The 16,427-nt window shown below is 40.6% G+C and overlaps 1 protein-coding gene across 8 annotated transcripts in view; it reads left to right on the top strand.

The window, feature by feature from the left end:
* LOC133385053 (transducin-like enhancer protein 4) overlaps nt 1-16,427 on the top strand; it is a 190,600-nt gene that overhangs the window by 75,137 nt on the left and 99,036 nt on the right. For 4 of the 8 annotated variants that reach the window (XM_061627293.1, XM_061627311.1, XM_061627285.1 and 1 more), the window contains one exon: nt 9,131-9,205. The exons of the other annotated variants lie outside the window; for them this stretch is intronic. In XM_061627293.1, the coding sequence (XP_061483277.1) occupies nt 9,131-9,205 (75 nt within the window). The remainder of the gene's footprint in view (nt 1-9,130; nt 9,206-16,427) is intronic. 8 annotated transcript variants of the gene reach the window in all.

Genomic DNA, 16,427 nt, shown 5'->3' with positions numbered 1-16,427 from the left:
CTACCCTGTGCTGTATAGAGGGTTGCGGAAATGGTGACATGATGGAAGGGATGGGGTCACGTTTTGAGTGGGCCTTTGTCTAGACACCTTCAGTGTGGGGCCCCTCTCAACTAATGCTTCCTGTGCCAATGCTTGCTTGCCGAGGAGAAAACTGGTAAGCAAGCAGACAGTAGCAACTATCCTCAGTGCTATCACCATTATCTTCTTCATCCTGTCTGAGCCAGAGAGTGGGTGGGTGAACAAACGGATGGCAAGAGTGAAGAGGAGCAACAGGTCCAGGGTGCACTCAGCAGTGGGTCTTGGGTCTTTGGCCAGTGGCCCATTGGGGATCCTGTGGCCTTCCACATGTTGCTTGATTCCATCTCCTGTCATCCCTGACCACAACATGGAGGCCACTACATTCATTATACCTGCATTACTTAAGTTGATTTAAGTTTGCATCTAAAATGTATGAAAAAGACAAGCAAATAATATGTATCATAGGTACTTTATCAGGAGGCTGTGACATGATAGCCCTTTGTTTGCCTCTTGTGTAATATATGAAATGGCCCAAATACTGAAAGACCTAGTTCCTTAGGAATACTTTTGACTTGTCCCCCGTCTTATTTCCTGAGTGCGTTTCCCAAAATTTTAAACAAACTAACCAAGCTTCCATGTAAATGGGGAAATGCAGTTTTGCTGTATAACTTTACTGGAGGAGGAGGACAGTAACAGTACTATTCTATGAATTTTGCTTTGTAAAAAGAGCTGAGTTTTAGAAGATGCTAAAAAAAAGTTAAAGGATTGCACAGGCATTTGATGAGAGGGATATTTGTGTTGCTCCACATTTGAGATGTTTTTATTTATTTATTTATTTATAAATATATATTCGTATACCCCTATTTCGTTTTTAAAAACCATTAAAGCAGTTTACAACAAATAAAAAATATGTAGTAAAAATCATTAAAATACAGTAAAAACAAAGGTCAGCAACTGTAAAAATACATCTCCTTAATTGCCTGCATAAGCCTGGAAGAACAGAAAGGTTTTTAGCAGGCGTTTTAAAGGTTAAAACAGAAGGGGTTACAGGCATTATTCAGTAGATGCCCGTGAATCTTGTTCAACTAGTATAATACAGCTATTGCAGTAACCATGCTTCTCTGGGGTGAGGAGGGGTAAGGAATAATAGTTTCCCAATGTCAAAAATATTGTTTGAATGTTGGGAAAATGTGATATCCTCTTTACAGAACTTCTACCCTGAGGGACAGCAAATGTACCAACAAATGATCATCACATTTAGTACTCTAAAATGATTTATCTGAAAAGACCCTCAGGTTTCCTGTATTTCCCACTTTTTTTTGCCTTTATTTTCCACCTCTGCTCATGTTTTCTTATCAATAGAACAACAATGCGAAATGTGAACTATCCATTTTCCTCTTGCTAAAGGAAATGCTTTTTTTTTTTTTGGCAACACATGGAAATTCTGGTGACCTTGTGTTTAGAACATTTGTGCTGTTCCTTTGCCAATCGTAACTTTCAGATGTGATTGATGTCAATTACCCTGTGATTAACATCTTCTGTCTGGGAAAGAGCTGTCACTATTGTCTTTGGGGCACTCATAGTGGTAGATGAGCATTATAAGCACTTGAATGAGCAAAGACTAGTATTTAACTTGTAAATTTGTTGATGCCAGAATGTCTCTGTTTCATGCTACTCTCCGTGTGTGCACTATGCTCTTCTATAGAGATTATGCACCAGTGGTTTTTCTTCTGATTAATCTCAGTAGAAAAATATTTTCTGAAAACTGTGTCCTAATGGTAACCTTATTACAATTAGTTGGCCCATAATGGAAATAAGGTACAACTACTCTGTCATCAAGCAGTGTTTAGCTTGCAGAACATTAAGGAAAAAGGCAATTCAGCAATTTCTTACAGAACCATTAGTAAGATATGCTAGATATTTCTCAAAGGAATGATCTGAACAATGGGATATTTATGTATATTATTTAAAACATTTATATGCTACCCTTCATCCTACGTATGATTTTAGGGTGGTCTATAGCCAATTATAGATTCCATCCTGTTCTCAAAACTATAACGCAGAAGTAGCCAAGGTGATAAGAACACAAGAGTCTGCTGAATCAGGCCAATGGCCCATCTAGTCCAGCATTCTGTTCTCATGGTGGCCAACCAGTTGCCCAGATGGTATCTTCCAGACGTTCTTGGACTACAGCTCTCGTTATTCCTGACCATTGGCCATGATGTCTCAGACTGATGGGAGTTGGAGTTCAACATCTTGAAGGTACCATATTGGCTACCCCTTCTATAAAGCAATAGAAGGGTATACGTTCTTTGTAAACTTGGGTTATCAAAGCAGAGTATTGGAAGTAATAGCTACGTACAACATATCTATTCTATTATTTTATTTATTTTATTTTATTTAAAGTATTTGTTATCCACCATTGCAAGCAATATTAGAGCAATTGTAGAATTGCACAGTGATGGACAGAAAGTAGTTTGTGGTCTACTGGTGGAACATTAGCCTGTTTGCAGGAGATGGTCTAGTACCTGCTGGTTAATGGGATTCTTGGAGGTAGGGATGCTGGTCTAGACAGATCTTGGTGGGATCCTGCTAGAACTTATGTTCCAAAGCGAGAGGGTGCTTAAAAGTAGTCGTTTAATGCAGATTAGTTATAGATTATCTATTAAAATATCTTGAGTTCATGTCCTCCTGCTTTATAAATGTTAAACACATTAGTGGATCCTGGAAAGTGAAAAAGCAAAATCAACCACAATGAAATTGGCTTACTTCTGGACTAGAATAGCAAATGGCAGTAATTAACTGTTTTTTGCATAAGTCGAGGAAGCAGAATAAACACCTATCCTTTCCTCTCCATAGTTTTTTAGCATGTACATGTTAACTAGGGTTAAGGGTTTGGCAATAAGTCATGGGATCACACATTCCTTCCACTATTGCACAGATATTGCCTCTGCTCTCCCACAGTTGCCTTTAACCACAACACAGTTTGGTGTTGTCCACATCAGCATTAGCTAAACTCTGTCTCCTTTACTTATCTCAAGTGAATTACTCTATCAGTACATTGTTTGTTTTGCCTGAATCCATTTAAAAAATTCTTTGCCAACTTGAGACATTTGAAAACAAGTTTTTTCTCCACTCTTTAAAATAATGTGTGTGTGCGTGCATGCATGTGCATGCACACACCCCTTTTCCTCAAGGAAATGATAGTATAGTACTTATACCCTAAAAGAGGCAATATATATTTTTATAGCAGTTGAGGAAAGATATGCTTCAAGAAAATTCTGGCTTCCACCCAGTTATGAATACAATGTATTTGGTTTCTTAGTCCAGTTTTTTATAATGGTTGAAAAGCCTCTTACTGACCTGCTCTTACCACCTACCCCACCTCTTTTAGTTCACATCAGCATAAGGAAAATCCTCTACTTCTTAAATCTCTTTTCAGTCAGTTTATACTACTAAGAGTGCTTTTTAATGCTCTGCTAGCTCTCTGTGGGGTGGCCCTGACTTTTTTTTGGTAAAACCTAATTTTCTATTTCCAAAGCATTTGCACATTCAGACTCATTGCCCATCCTAAAAAGGATTAACTGAAATAAAGATACATTTAGCAGCTAAAAAATATCTGGATGCCCCAAAACTTTCAGCTAGGATAGAGCCTCCACAGAAACATGTATGTATTAATGCATATGAGTAAATGTTTAGTATTCCTTTCTGTGCTTTTGATGCAGAATGGTGAAAGCAAATTATTTGGAAAGATGTTTTTAAGGCATTATGGTGCTTCTCAAATGTTGGCCTCTCTGGGGCTTAAAATAGGCCTGAACCACACTTTGACTTACGGTTGCCAGGCTCAGGGCCTGAGACTGATCCTGTACCTTTAGAAGAAGAGAAAGTCAGCCAAGTTTAGGTGTTCTTGCAACAGTGTAATGGGAAAAACTACAGGGTGGAATTCTCCCTTCCCTTGGTTGCCAGGCCCAGCTTCCAAGAGGTCTTCTGTATCTTTAAAAGTTGTGCAGGGGGGAGGGAGAATTCCACCTTGTGGTTTTTCCCATTACAGTGTTGCAAGAACACCTGCTCTTGGCTGACTTTATCTTCTCCTAAAGATACAGGATCAGTCTCAGGCCCTGAACCTGGCAACCCTACTTTGAATGGTGTGGATAGTGGCATGACATGGAGGTTCCTATTGTCTGATGCACTGAATAATATGATAATGTTCATTAATAGACTAAGCTTTTATAGTTATATTCCCCCTGCTCCCAACCCAAACTCCAGTTGCTTTTTGGAACCCAACAGATAGAACCCCATCACTTTGGACCTCATTCTGAATGTTGGGGTTGGTTTGTCATGCTTATTCTATTCTTCTTTTAAATGTATTAGCTGAATTGAGAAACATTGGTTTGTTTATGTGTGGGCTTTTAAAAATATTCTCTTGTGCCTATTCACAATTCCTAATAGCATGCTTACACCTAGGAATCCAAAGCATCTGAGTGCCTTTATGCACAGTGGGTAGCTTGTGTGAAGTGGTGACACTCTTATGGTTTGTTTGAAATCTTCTAGTGCAAACTTGAGACTCTAAATCCCATCATCCCCAACCAGTGTGGCCAATGATGGGCTGATGGGAGTTGCAGTCCAGCTACATCTCGAGGTCATCAAGTTTGTCTAGTGACTTCCATCCTACATTAGCATTGTTACTTTTTAAACTGATCAGATCTAAAACCTCATGCATTGTTGCCTTTATTTTTCAGTTATACACTGCTAGAAAGAAAACAATAACAGAAGTTGGTATCTCACCAACATCTTTCCCAGCAAAGATTGATGCAAATACATCTTTCAGCATCTTTGTCTTTCTCAATGTTCCTTTGACACAGACACACCTTTAATCATTTGCTCTTCAGAATTCTTGTCTTACTTTCTAGCAGTGGTGGCTCGTACCCGTTGAGACTGGTGGGGCAGAATGCAGGGAGCCCAACAGTAGGCAAAGCCCAAGCTAAAGGCAGGGAGAGCTGACTAATTAGAGTTTTGTGAGCACAACACTAATACTAAGGAAAACAAAGCTGACAGGTAGTGGCACCTTCTTCTGGACTGGCTGTAAGAAAGAAGGCAGATAGGTGGAGGCAGGGTGAGAGCAGACTGAAATTGGTGGGGCAGTAGCCCACTTGCCCTAATGTACAAGCCTCCATTGGGAATTTGGATTTGTTCTGTCAAAGTTTGTGCTCTTTATTCTTTGAGACAAGATGTCTACCTCTTAAAGACATCTTTCTTGGATTTAGTCGTCTCCTTGTCTGCAGATATACAGTCTGTGGTATACATTTTGTTTAGCCTCTATTATGTACATGTGTATATGTTTATGTGTTTTAAAAATTAAGGTTCATGCTTGCTGAAGGCATATGATCCTCTAACTTTATTCTTCAGCTTCCCTTTAATTTTCTCTCTTTTGCAAAATTTGACCCTGCAAAATAAAATATGGCTGCTTTGGGGTATAGGCGTAATTTCCCACTTGAGCATATTTCATTTTGAGTGTTATGGCCACTGCTTCTAAGAAGCTCAATAGCGTTTGTCTTGTATGAGTTCCTTGGCACCACTTGTGGTTAAATCAACAGCCACCTCTTTGCTTGTAACAACTATATATAGGGAAAATTTAACTAGTTTTGGAAGGGCTGAAATTACATTTTACCCTCAAATGTTTGACATTTATTATATTTTCTACTCTTTTCTGCATTCCTGATGCCTTCTGGCATTTCAAGATCACCATCAGAATGTTGGTAAGGTAGCATAATATGTGCTTCATTAATATATTGCTTTTTTTGGCTTGAACGTCTAGCCATAGTGATTGTGCAGATGCACTTGTTTCCTGTAGGATTTTGGAAGGTCTTTTGAAATACAGTTCAGTGGCACCTCCAACATGACCCATTCTGTCTTTTCTACAGATACCACTATCCCATTGAATTCTACTTCTGATCCCCCCCCAAAATCTTTTAGCTAAATATACTCAATACATGCTGATTCAGAAGGCTTATCAACAATCTTATTTGTGCAAATAACTTACGTGTACTTACTACTGATGCCAGTATGCTGGTTATCTATGTTAATGAGCCAGCAGATATACTTTTGGAACCATCTTGATATTTGCATAAAACATCCTATTTTTTCTTCCTCTAACTTCCTTTTATGAAAACCCTTTTTTGCTTCAGCACTTCCTTATGGTACTGATTTAGTTCTCATTAATATACACTTGATTTTTTAATCATCATTTTGTACTATTGTGACATTAAGCATATAGAACATAATCTTCAGGGGTTGACAAGCTTTGACTGGAATTTCTGGCCAAAAAAAAAAAAATTCTTGCCAGGACTGCCTTTTCCTCAAAGGATGGGGCCTTCCCCCTGATTTCACACTACGTCTCTGAAATGGAGCATTAGGAGCTGATCCACACCTTTCATTTAAAGCCTACTGGGGCAAAAGCTCATGTTCTCTCTCTCTAGCTCTCAGCTTAGATCACGAAAGGAGGAGACAGAAAACACACCCCTTCCCAAACGTCTGAGAGCTGAAGGTTGGGGAGAGGTTTGCTCTACCTCTTCTGTGCCTGACGGATAATCCTGTCTCAGAGCACCAGTTGGGTAGGCAAACAGGCTTACCTTCACTTCATCCCTGCAACTCGCTACAGGAGGCAGAGGTGGGCTGGCTTGGTCTGCCTTTGCATCTGATGGGTGTTCTGAGCTTAGAGCTGCCATAAGGCATAGAGGCAAGCCACAGAGACTAACAGTGAATGAGGAAAGACATTAAAACACCACGCCACCTCGGGGTGGGTGGGAAGTTGAGTGGAGAATAGGAATAATGGTGGTGGTGGTGGAATGATTTGGACCTAATAAGGATGTGTGTGTGTGGGGGATTTTAATAGTCATGGAAAAAGTAAAGAACAATAACCTGGAGGAGGAGGAAATGACAGCGGGGGAAAGAAAGGGCTGGAAATATGAAGAGGAGAATTGAATGAGAAAGAAGGGGAACACAAATAAAATATGGAATGAAGAAAGGCTAAATAATGGCGGGGTGGAGGACGGTGAATGTTGACCATTCCCCAGGTTTTCCCCCTTTGAAGCAGAACCATAGTAGCAGATATCTGAAGTCACCTGGAATTATCATCATCAAGCCACAGGAGCCAAGCTTAGCAGCTTCTGCACAGTGGACTCAGCTGGTTTATGGGGGACTAGAAGAGGAAAGGGAGAAGATAATAGCCACCCTCCTCTGCTTTTGCTGCTAATCCACCTGCACCTTAGTTTGAGAATACAGAAAGCCAAGCGGCTGAGAGTTCAGTGGGGCTAGGAAAGCAATGAAACAGAGTATCAAGGGAGGCAATAGGCAGGTCCAGCAAACAGCAGCACACAAGAGAGTCTTCATCAGTAAACCTGGTGTTGATAATCAGGCCCAGTTTTTTAGGTGCCAGTAGCTACAGTGTATCTGTATTTTTACAGCCCTCTGTTTCCCTGTGTGGCATTCAGTGCACAAGGCTCTTGATAGTTGTAGCAATTTCCCTTCCCTCTCCTAGGACTAGTAAGAATTCTCTCTGTGCACAGACGCAATGGGGTAGCCCTGTGCATGGAAGTTCTGAGCATGTTCATACTTCCTTTTTTTCGATGATGGCACTTTGAACCTGCTGTTCTCCAACATTATAGCTAGAATAAGGGAAATCTTGGTGCTTATATCAGTTTACCAACCACCTATTTGTCAATTCACTGCATGGTGTTCTTTTGGGACCTGCAGCTAGAGTATCCTACAGTCTGTTTTTCCTTGGAGTGCCATTCTACTAATCAGAGCATCATTTCCCCTGAATGGAAAAATCTTACAGTGCTCTGGTCTAGAACATTTTTGGTTCTGTTTTGTGCACCACTCTGCTTCACTATATGGTGAACCAATTTCAAACTTGCTGAGGTGGAACACCATTGTGTCTTGTCACCCTGGGCTCCTACTGAGAGGAAGGGCAGGATATAAATCTAATAAATAAATAAAGTAAGTTCTGTCTACCTGACCTTTATGAAACAAATTGCATTTAAACGATCACAGCTTTCACCCAAGGAACACTGCAAATTATAGTTCCTTGAAAGGGTCAGAGATGTCTAACAAAACAAAAATCTCTCAGCACCCTCACCAAAAGCTACAGGATCTTGACTCCTTGGAGGGTTAGGGAGCCATGATAATTAAAGCTGTATGATATGTACTGCAGATGAGCCCACCTCAGTCAAAGCTTCAATCGTTTATCTGAAAGTTCCATGATTTTTTTTTTCCAGTGTCACTTTCAGTTAAGCATGTTTGGAGTTGCAGCCGTAGCCTTAATGGTGGCTTTGGTGATAGAAACAGTCAAAAGCTTTCACATTTTGATTTAAATGTGAACAAAGTTCCGACATGTGGTTTTTCTATAGCAGAGCTTCTTTGAAATGCACCTAGGTCTTCTGTAACCAGACTTGTAATCCTAAATTAGGAAGCTTTTCTTTGGCTTGTTTACATACTGATAAAAGGCCAGGGTATTTAAGCCATACTCTTTTGCACTCCCATCTCTCTCTCTCTGTCCCCCCCCTTTCCTTTCCTTTGATTTAATAGCTTCAACTCTGGATTAGTGTCTTCATTGGCAATAAATAAATTCAAGGCTGAAGCAAGTTAAGGGATATATTTATATCCAAGTAACTGAGATTTTGAACTAATGTTTGCTTTTCTGATGAAGAAATAGTGTAGTGGGTGGGTGCCCAAATTCACTCCTTGTTTTTCAGTTTTTTTCACTTCATTCACAATATTCTGCTGGCTTAAGCCTAGAGAACAATTCTTGCAATTCAGTCAAAGATTGGTATGTTGCTGTTGCCTGTTTCGGAGTACAGAGTTCTCTCTGGGAAGAGAGATGAAAGCTGAGTTCCAGATAATTACTTGGTTTGGATAAAATAAACCCTCACCTCAAGCTATTTTACAAATCCACCCCGAATTCTTGCTCTGTAAGGCACATATTATTTCAGGCCTGCATGTAATCAAAAGAGTTTTTTAGCTTATTTTTAAAGGAGAGACTCATATAGGAAATTTTATGCTTAATTCACTAGAAAGCAAATAATTTTATTCTGTTTCTGATCTTCATTTATAGCACCAGCAACAAGTGGTGCAGGCTGTGGAACGTGCCAAGCAAGTGACCATGGCAGAACTGAACGCAATCATTGGGGTATGTGGTCTTTCCATTTTAGCTTTAATAGTCTTTTTTTAAAAAAAAAAATAGTTCACTTACTTTCTTTTTTTTCCAAACGCTGGGTTTTGTTGTTAAGCTTAGTTCTCTGGGCTGGTCAAAAATGCATTGGACAGCAGTGGATCCAAGCAATCTGGTTAATCCGTGCTGCTTCAAATTGGTCAAATTGGCCCTTTGTTGTAGCCTTCCCTACAACATATATACTATGCTTTCGAAATATTCCTAACAAGCCAGTCGGCAAACACAAGACTTCCATTCACCATGTGGCCATTTTTCATTTGCAGTTTCCCAACTCATTCTTTTTTAATATGCGGAAGCCTCAGAAGGTGGCTGTTAAATTGACAGAAGAAGCTCATCTTTGGGGACCTTTGCCAGACATATTTTAAAATTTTGTGTGGATGTTACTTTCAGCTCCTCCTTTACTCACTGAAAGTATCTAGCACAAAGAATGCAATGTATAATCTGAGATCTCTGCTGTAGCAATCTCCACAACCTGAAATATACCTTTTCTGAGGATACGAAGAGCTGCCACAGGACAAGTAGAACAATGCATAAGATGCAGGATTCACAGTAGTCTTGTGTTTTTCAAAGTTGTAACCCATCTCTCAGGCTGAAGTTCTCAAGATGTTTCTAAAGAAACAGAGACAAAACATTATGTGTATTCTTATGTCATGTATGAGTTACAAATAAAAATGTAAAAGAATAATAAACATTAAGGATAAACTATTAAACAAAATATATCAAAAAAACCAAAAACTATCAAGCAAACTAATAAGTATGTATGTAATCGACCATCAGGTCATTGTTTTCTGCACATGCACCACATTGCTTATGGTAGTGGATATCTTCTGTGAGTGAAAAAAGAGGCTAAAAATAACATCTGTGCAAACCCTGAGATGCATGCAAAATAAAGTTTAACAAAGATGATCAGTAAGCCACACACTAATTGTGACTGTTTCCATGAGGAACATTCTTTGCCTGTTTTGTGCACGTTAAAAGAGGAAAAGGTGGAATTGAATCATGGAAGCAAGCATATTGACATGCCATAGGAGCCCCACATGAATGTGCCGTATTCATGTTGGGCAGTTAAGAGGGCTACTCTGGCTTGCTGGCCATTATGCTGTGGGAAAGCACCTCATCTTACCATGCTGTTTTGATTGCTTTCATTTAACAATTCAGCATGTCTTTTTGACCTCTTTACAAATATCGTTTGGATTGCTTTGACTGGAAATAATTGTATTCTGTCATTTGCAGCCAGAACTCAAAGGGCATACATAGGTTTCTGCGCATATAGCTAGGAGGTTCTTCCCACCAGACCCTTGCACTCCGAATAGCTTGTTGTTGGCATTTTAGAGCAGCAATCAATGTGGCACAAGAGGCTGCTGCCCAAAAGGGAGAGCTGCTCACATGGAAACATTTTCCACTTGTGCACAGGACTTTATTTGGAAATCAGCCCAAGTATGCCATTCTAAGTACATATATTTAGACTTAAAGTTTTATTCCATAGTAATAGCACAACTTGTAGTGTCTACATCATTACATTCCACTTGGTTTTTTATTGTGTTAAGAACTGGTGGGCTCATCACTGGCATAATCTGGGACAAGATTTTACCTCTTCTGTTGTACACTAAATTTAATACCACGTGTTAAATCTTTTTATTTAACTCAAAACCCCCCTGCATCCTGAATATTAGACGTTGGGCATATTGTATAATAGACACAGCAACATTTAACGGCCTCCTTTTAAACAAAGAAAAATGGTTTTATGACTCACTTCTAAAAACTGATAAAACGGTTGTTCAGAAGAAACATATAAAATAAAGGTGAGGAAAAATCACTAATGGCCTCATGATTCACGTCTGTAATTATTCAGTTAGTGCAAGCAATTGTTTAAGTTATTCTAATGAAGACCTTACTACTGTGCCTTCCCTTTTCTGCCCACTTGCAAATGCTTTTTCCCTTTTGTGTATAGAATATACATAAAAGTCTCTCTTTAAAAATGCAGTGTATCAAACACGCTTTGAAATGCTAATTATTCCATTTACTTTCATTAAAATTCAAATTGCTGAGTGAAGATGTGGATAAGGGTTGCCGAATAATCAATCTGTAGTGAAGATATTCCTTCATTTATGCTTCTATCTTTTAACAAGAGAATGGGGAACTCTGATCATTGCTGACAGTAGTGTGTAGAGCATGGTCTGATTGTAGCTTGTGTTTTCTTAATAGGCTATTTTGAGCGCTCTTTCTTATCCTTCTGACCACAAGAAAATACCAGCAGTCAATTAAAAAATATAAATGGGAAAGAGTAACCTTTATTTCCTCTGAAGTGCCCCTTAGAAAGGAGGAGATGAATCAGACAGAGGAGGTTGTGTCGAATCATGAATAACATTTGTTATATGTCTTTTACGCTCCAGTGGGGAGAATAGAAGATGAATAATTTCCCAATTAGTTTTCATTACCTAATAAAACTACTGCTATCTAAATATTCTTTGAGTAAAATAAATTGCAAAAGGTCTGTCTTTTTTTAAAAAAAAGTGTAAGTGCTTTTCCATAAAGTTATGAAAGTGTGAGCCTTGCATTACTCTGATTGTTAGACTTAAAACAATGTTCAGTGATTTTTTAAAAAATTGGCGGCCCTGCATGTTGTGGTCCAGCATGTGTAGGTTTTGAGGGTTTTTTAAACTGTTTTGTTAAGTTTCAGGTGAAAATCTTCCTTTTAACTTCACAGTACTATCACGTTCTACAAACTGCACCAAAGAAATACATCCATACTTAGGCTTTCAAACTAATTTAGATACCTTACTGTGGTGTGTGTGGATTTAAATGAAGAAAGATTAAAATAAAATTGTCTTGCAAAAGGCTTTTAATTTCGTTGAGCAGGTAGGAGGGCATATCCTTGCTAGGTAGTTGCTTGAACTGAATTTGGACATTCAACTAGCTCTTTCTTCTGTCATGTACTCATCTTCAGCCATTGTCATCACTTTTTAAAAATCTGTCTACAATAGTACTTCATTTATATCAGTATCCTGGGGTTCCTCAAGAGGTACACCACCTTGGATATATTTTAATATCGAAAGGCAGAATGTAAATGATATGCATACATATATAGTCATCTGGATGAAAGAAAGGGCAGTTCTTTATAGAATAAAATATACATAGGAGATATATGTGGGTAATTGAAGATTGATCTAAAGGAATTCTGTGGTGTAGTTCTACTTTGTGAACATGTATTTATAGTACACTGTAGATACTTCATACCTTGATGCTAGGATTTCGTGAAACCTAATGAAACACCTTGTTAAGTTTGCAATATTCTACCTTCATTGGCAAATGAACCAAGCCACTGATCCATGCCATTTAAATGTGGAATGCTGAAGTGAACTTGAAACATGGAGAGACGGGTTGTTCTCTTGACAGTAAACTAGTTGTGTTTAATGGAATGAAACACTTATAATGACTTCTTTCACAGGTCATGTTCCACTGAAAATTACTGACAGATTGGCACAAGTTAAATATTAGCCATCCTTCTTAAAAATTTGTTTTTCAGGGAAAATGAAAGGTGGGGGGAGAGAAGGATTTCTGGGGGAAACTTGGCTATTATAATTATAACAGAAACCATTTGAGGCTAAAATACTTTTTACTGTTCATACTCCAGAGTTTTTATTCCATGCTACACATACTGATTCATTTAATGCCCTCCTCCATAATTACACGTCTACACTGAGATGTTTTATGTAATGTACTGGGTTTTGGCTGGAATTCTTTGTGCAACTGAACTCGATTAAACTAAGTGATCCTCTCTCCTTTTTCTGGTAGTTTTATATACAGTGGGTTAGATCCTGAGGGGACTCCTTCTGTTAGTGCAGTGTTTCTCAAACAGTGGGTCAGAGCCCCAGCAGGCCTCAGTGCCATAGTGTGCCCAGTGCCTCCTTATTTGCCTGCCCCATCTCCTAGCCAGGACATAGCATTTTTAATGGACCAGTGCCGCTACCAGCAATTCCTTTTTTGCTGAGTAAAGGTAGTCAGGATACCGAAGTTCAGGTTCAGGGAGAGGAATTGCCCTGAGGAGAGAGTACCAGAGAAGGTGTTGAAGAAAATTAGAAAGTAAGGTAAAAGGTTTCTGTTAATAGTAAATAATAAATGATGATGATGATGATGAAAATAATATAATAAATTGGGAATAGAAAGTAAGGGGATAAGAGAGAAAAGCTGTTATGGGAGGCAGAAGTTAATGTTAAAAGACCATGGAGGAAGGATTAAAGAAACTGGCAATTCAGGGGTGGGGAGAAGGTACAGGTTGAGTATGAAAGTAGAACGAGAGAAGAAATTACAGGAGATGGGTAAATATACTTTAAGAAGCGTGTGGGGGTGGGTGAAAAGGGGAAAATATAAAAGAAACAGCCTTCTCCACTTAGAGCCTCTGGATCACCAAATTCTGCCTAGAATGGGCAGTCTGAGTCATAGATCCTCAAGAACAAATGTCTGTACTTAGCTTGAGGAAAGCTTAGCTGTGGAATTTATGCACATATGATAATATGGGAAATAGCTCCACCCAGGGACAGCCTGATTACAGCAACATATCCAAAAAGGGGCAGCACTTACTAGGATAAGGAGAACTCCTAGACCAGCCTTTCCCAACCAGTGTGCCTCTAGATGTTGTTGGACCTTCGGGGGCCCCCCCAGAGAGAAGCCCGGAAGGTGACAACAAGAAAACGGGCTTTCTCTGTGGTGGCCCCCGAACTATGGAACTCTCTCCCCGATGAGGTACGCCTGGCGCCAACATTGCTGTCCTTCCGGCGCCAGGTAAAACCCTTTTTGTTCTCCCAGGCTTTTTAACAACATTTTAACAACATTTTTAACATCTATTGTAACACCTACATTTGCACTTACGCTCTTAATATTTTAGTAATCTTAATTACTTAACATCTTAACATCTTAATACTTTTAACTGATTTAATACGTTTTTAATATTTTTTAGGCTTGTATTGTAGTTGTTTATATGTTTAATTATGTTCTACTACTTTTGGTATATTGTTTTTAAGTTGTTGATATATGTTTTTACTTGTATATTGGATGTTTTTATGTTGTGCACCGCCCAGAGAGCTACGGCCATTGGGCGGTATAGAAATATAATTAATAAATAAATTAATTAATAAATAAATTTCCATATTTCCAGACCATTGGCAGTGCTGGCTGCGGCTGATGGGAGTTGTGGTCCAACAACATCTGGAGGCACACTGGTTGAGAAAGGCTGTCCTAGACAGATAGAAGGGGGCTATCGACCTGGGTGTTTTTCATCTCCTCTGAATGATAGACGTAAAAGGTTCAAGAGAGCCCTTAGAGATAACACACAGTGAACTGTGACCAAGGATCCTGGGGACCCAAAGAAACTCCCTTCCTCAAATGTGAGAACTTTTTTCCTATGGAAGCAAACTGGTGACGTGTTTTTTGATGTAGCCCATTCACGGAGGCAGTGGCAGTATCTTAAACAAAATGTTAGACCCAAATTAATGTACCATTTAAAAATATCCTATGAAATTCAGATGGACAGAGATACAGGAAGAGAGATACAGTGCCTTGCAAAACTATTCAGACCCCTGACCAATGCTCTCATATTACTGAATTACAAATGGTACATTGTAATTTCATTCTGTATGAAATGTTATTTGCTACATAGTGCTGGAGGACATTCCTCAGTAGAGATGACTCCTCCTACTGGTCGTGACAGGCAGGGTCTCTAAGCTACTTGGTATCCTCTCCTAGGGGAGGAGTCGTCCCTCTCTCCAGACCGGCCCTGCCTGCGGTCAGTGAAGGTCTGGAGTTAATCTCTCCTCTTTAATCTCAGAGGTTCTTTCTTTTGCTTTCTGCTTCTCCCTTTTGCTTTCTGCTTCTCCCTCTTGGCGACTCTTCTTATGCTGATCTTCTCTCCTTACATTTGTTTTATTTACTCCCTGCCTGTTTCCCTCCCCTTCCCTGCCTTCACTCCGTGGGTCTGGGGCTTGTGAGGCTAGGCTGAACCCAGCTGGGTTCACAGGCGTCGGAAAGGAGGCCAAAGAAGGGCGGAGCGCGGCTAGCTGCAGCGTACCAGCAGTATTAGCAGCCGCCCAGATGGGAGACTTTCCCCTCGCTCCACTGAGCCGCTTTTCTGCAATGCTTGCATTTAGCGGGATCGCTGCTCCTGGCTCCCCTCCCATCACCAAAGGCTTGCCTCGTCACCAGAGAACGTCTCAGTAGGGGGTTGAGCGGCGCCCGCTAATGCGGCTCGCCTGTGAAGTGACTTCCCGCGCTTTTCCCTCAGTGTCAGGGAGTCAAGGCCGCCATATTATGGCCTCACCCGCTTCCTCTCTGCCTTCCTGCCAAGAGCCTGCCACGTGGGGGGGGGGCAAGGGATCTAGAGGAGTCACAACAATCAGTCTTCTCTCCATCATTTGCGTAGACAGCAGGGGGATGAATCTCCTAGATGAAGGTATGGATGTTTCCCCCCCCTACTCTCAGTTTCCCAAATGTATGACCTGGGTTAAAGAGCTCATTGCTTCTGAAATCAGTGTGTCTCTCTCACACGCACGTAAAAGTAAGAAGTGCAAACATTCGAGGAAGTGTTCCCACCGGGGAAAGCGGAGGCGCTTATCCTCCTCCACGGACTCTAGCAGAGAGGACGGGCATGGCAGCTCACCTTTGAGAGACAGCCATTCCAGGTCCTCTTCCCTTTCCAATCAAGCCATGAGGCGGGAGGGGGCTCGCCCCCACCCTCCTGCATTTTACACAGTGAGCCAGCTAAGGATGCACCAAGGGGTGACAAGGAGCCCCCTGGTCATAGCGCATTGGGGGGGTAGCAAGGCGATCCTCCTCACAGACTCATGCAGGTTCCTCATCCTCTATGACTCAGGCTCGGCAGGTGCAGGCACAGTCACCCAGGCAGGCTCCTGTCCAACAAGTGGTACTGTCAGATTCTGAAGACCTACTTGAGCAGGACAGGGAAGAGGGGGAGCTTTCTGGTGAGGAAATAGAGGTCACCCAGACGGAACCCAGACTCTTTGCTCCAGAGGTTTTTCAGCCGCTCCTTTCCAAGGCCCGCAGAGTGCTACAACTGCCAGAGGCTGAGGCGGGAGGCGATGCACCCACTCAGTCAGCCTCGGCAGGTGCAAAAAAGGCCTTCCCCTCCATGGACACTAAGCAGGTTTCAGTTCCCTTTCCCCAGGCG

Source organism: Rhineura floridana, chromosome 1 (genome assembly GCF_030035675.1).
Source record: "Rhineura floridana isolate rRhiFlo1 chromosome 1, rRhiFlo1.hap2, whole genome shotgun sequence".
NCBI classification, from domain to species: Eukaryota; Metazoa; Chordata; class Lepidosauria; order Squamata; family Rhineuridae; genus Rhineura; species Rhineura floridana.
This window is presented reverse-complemented; position numbering and strand designations above follow the sequence as displayed.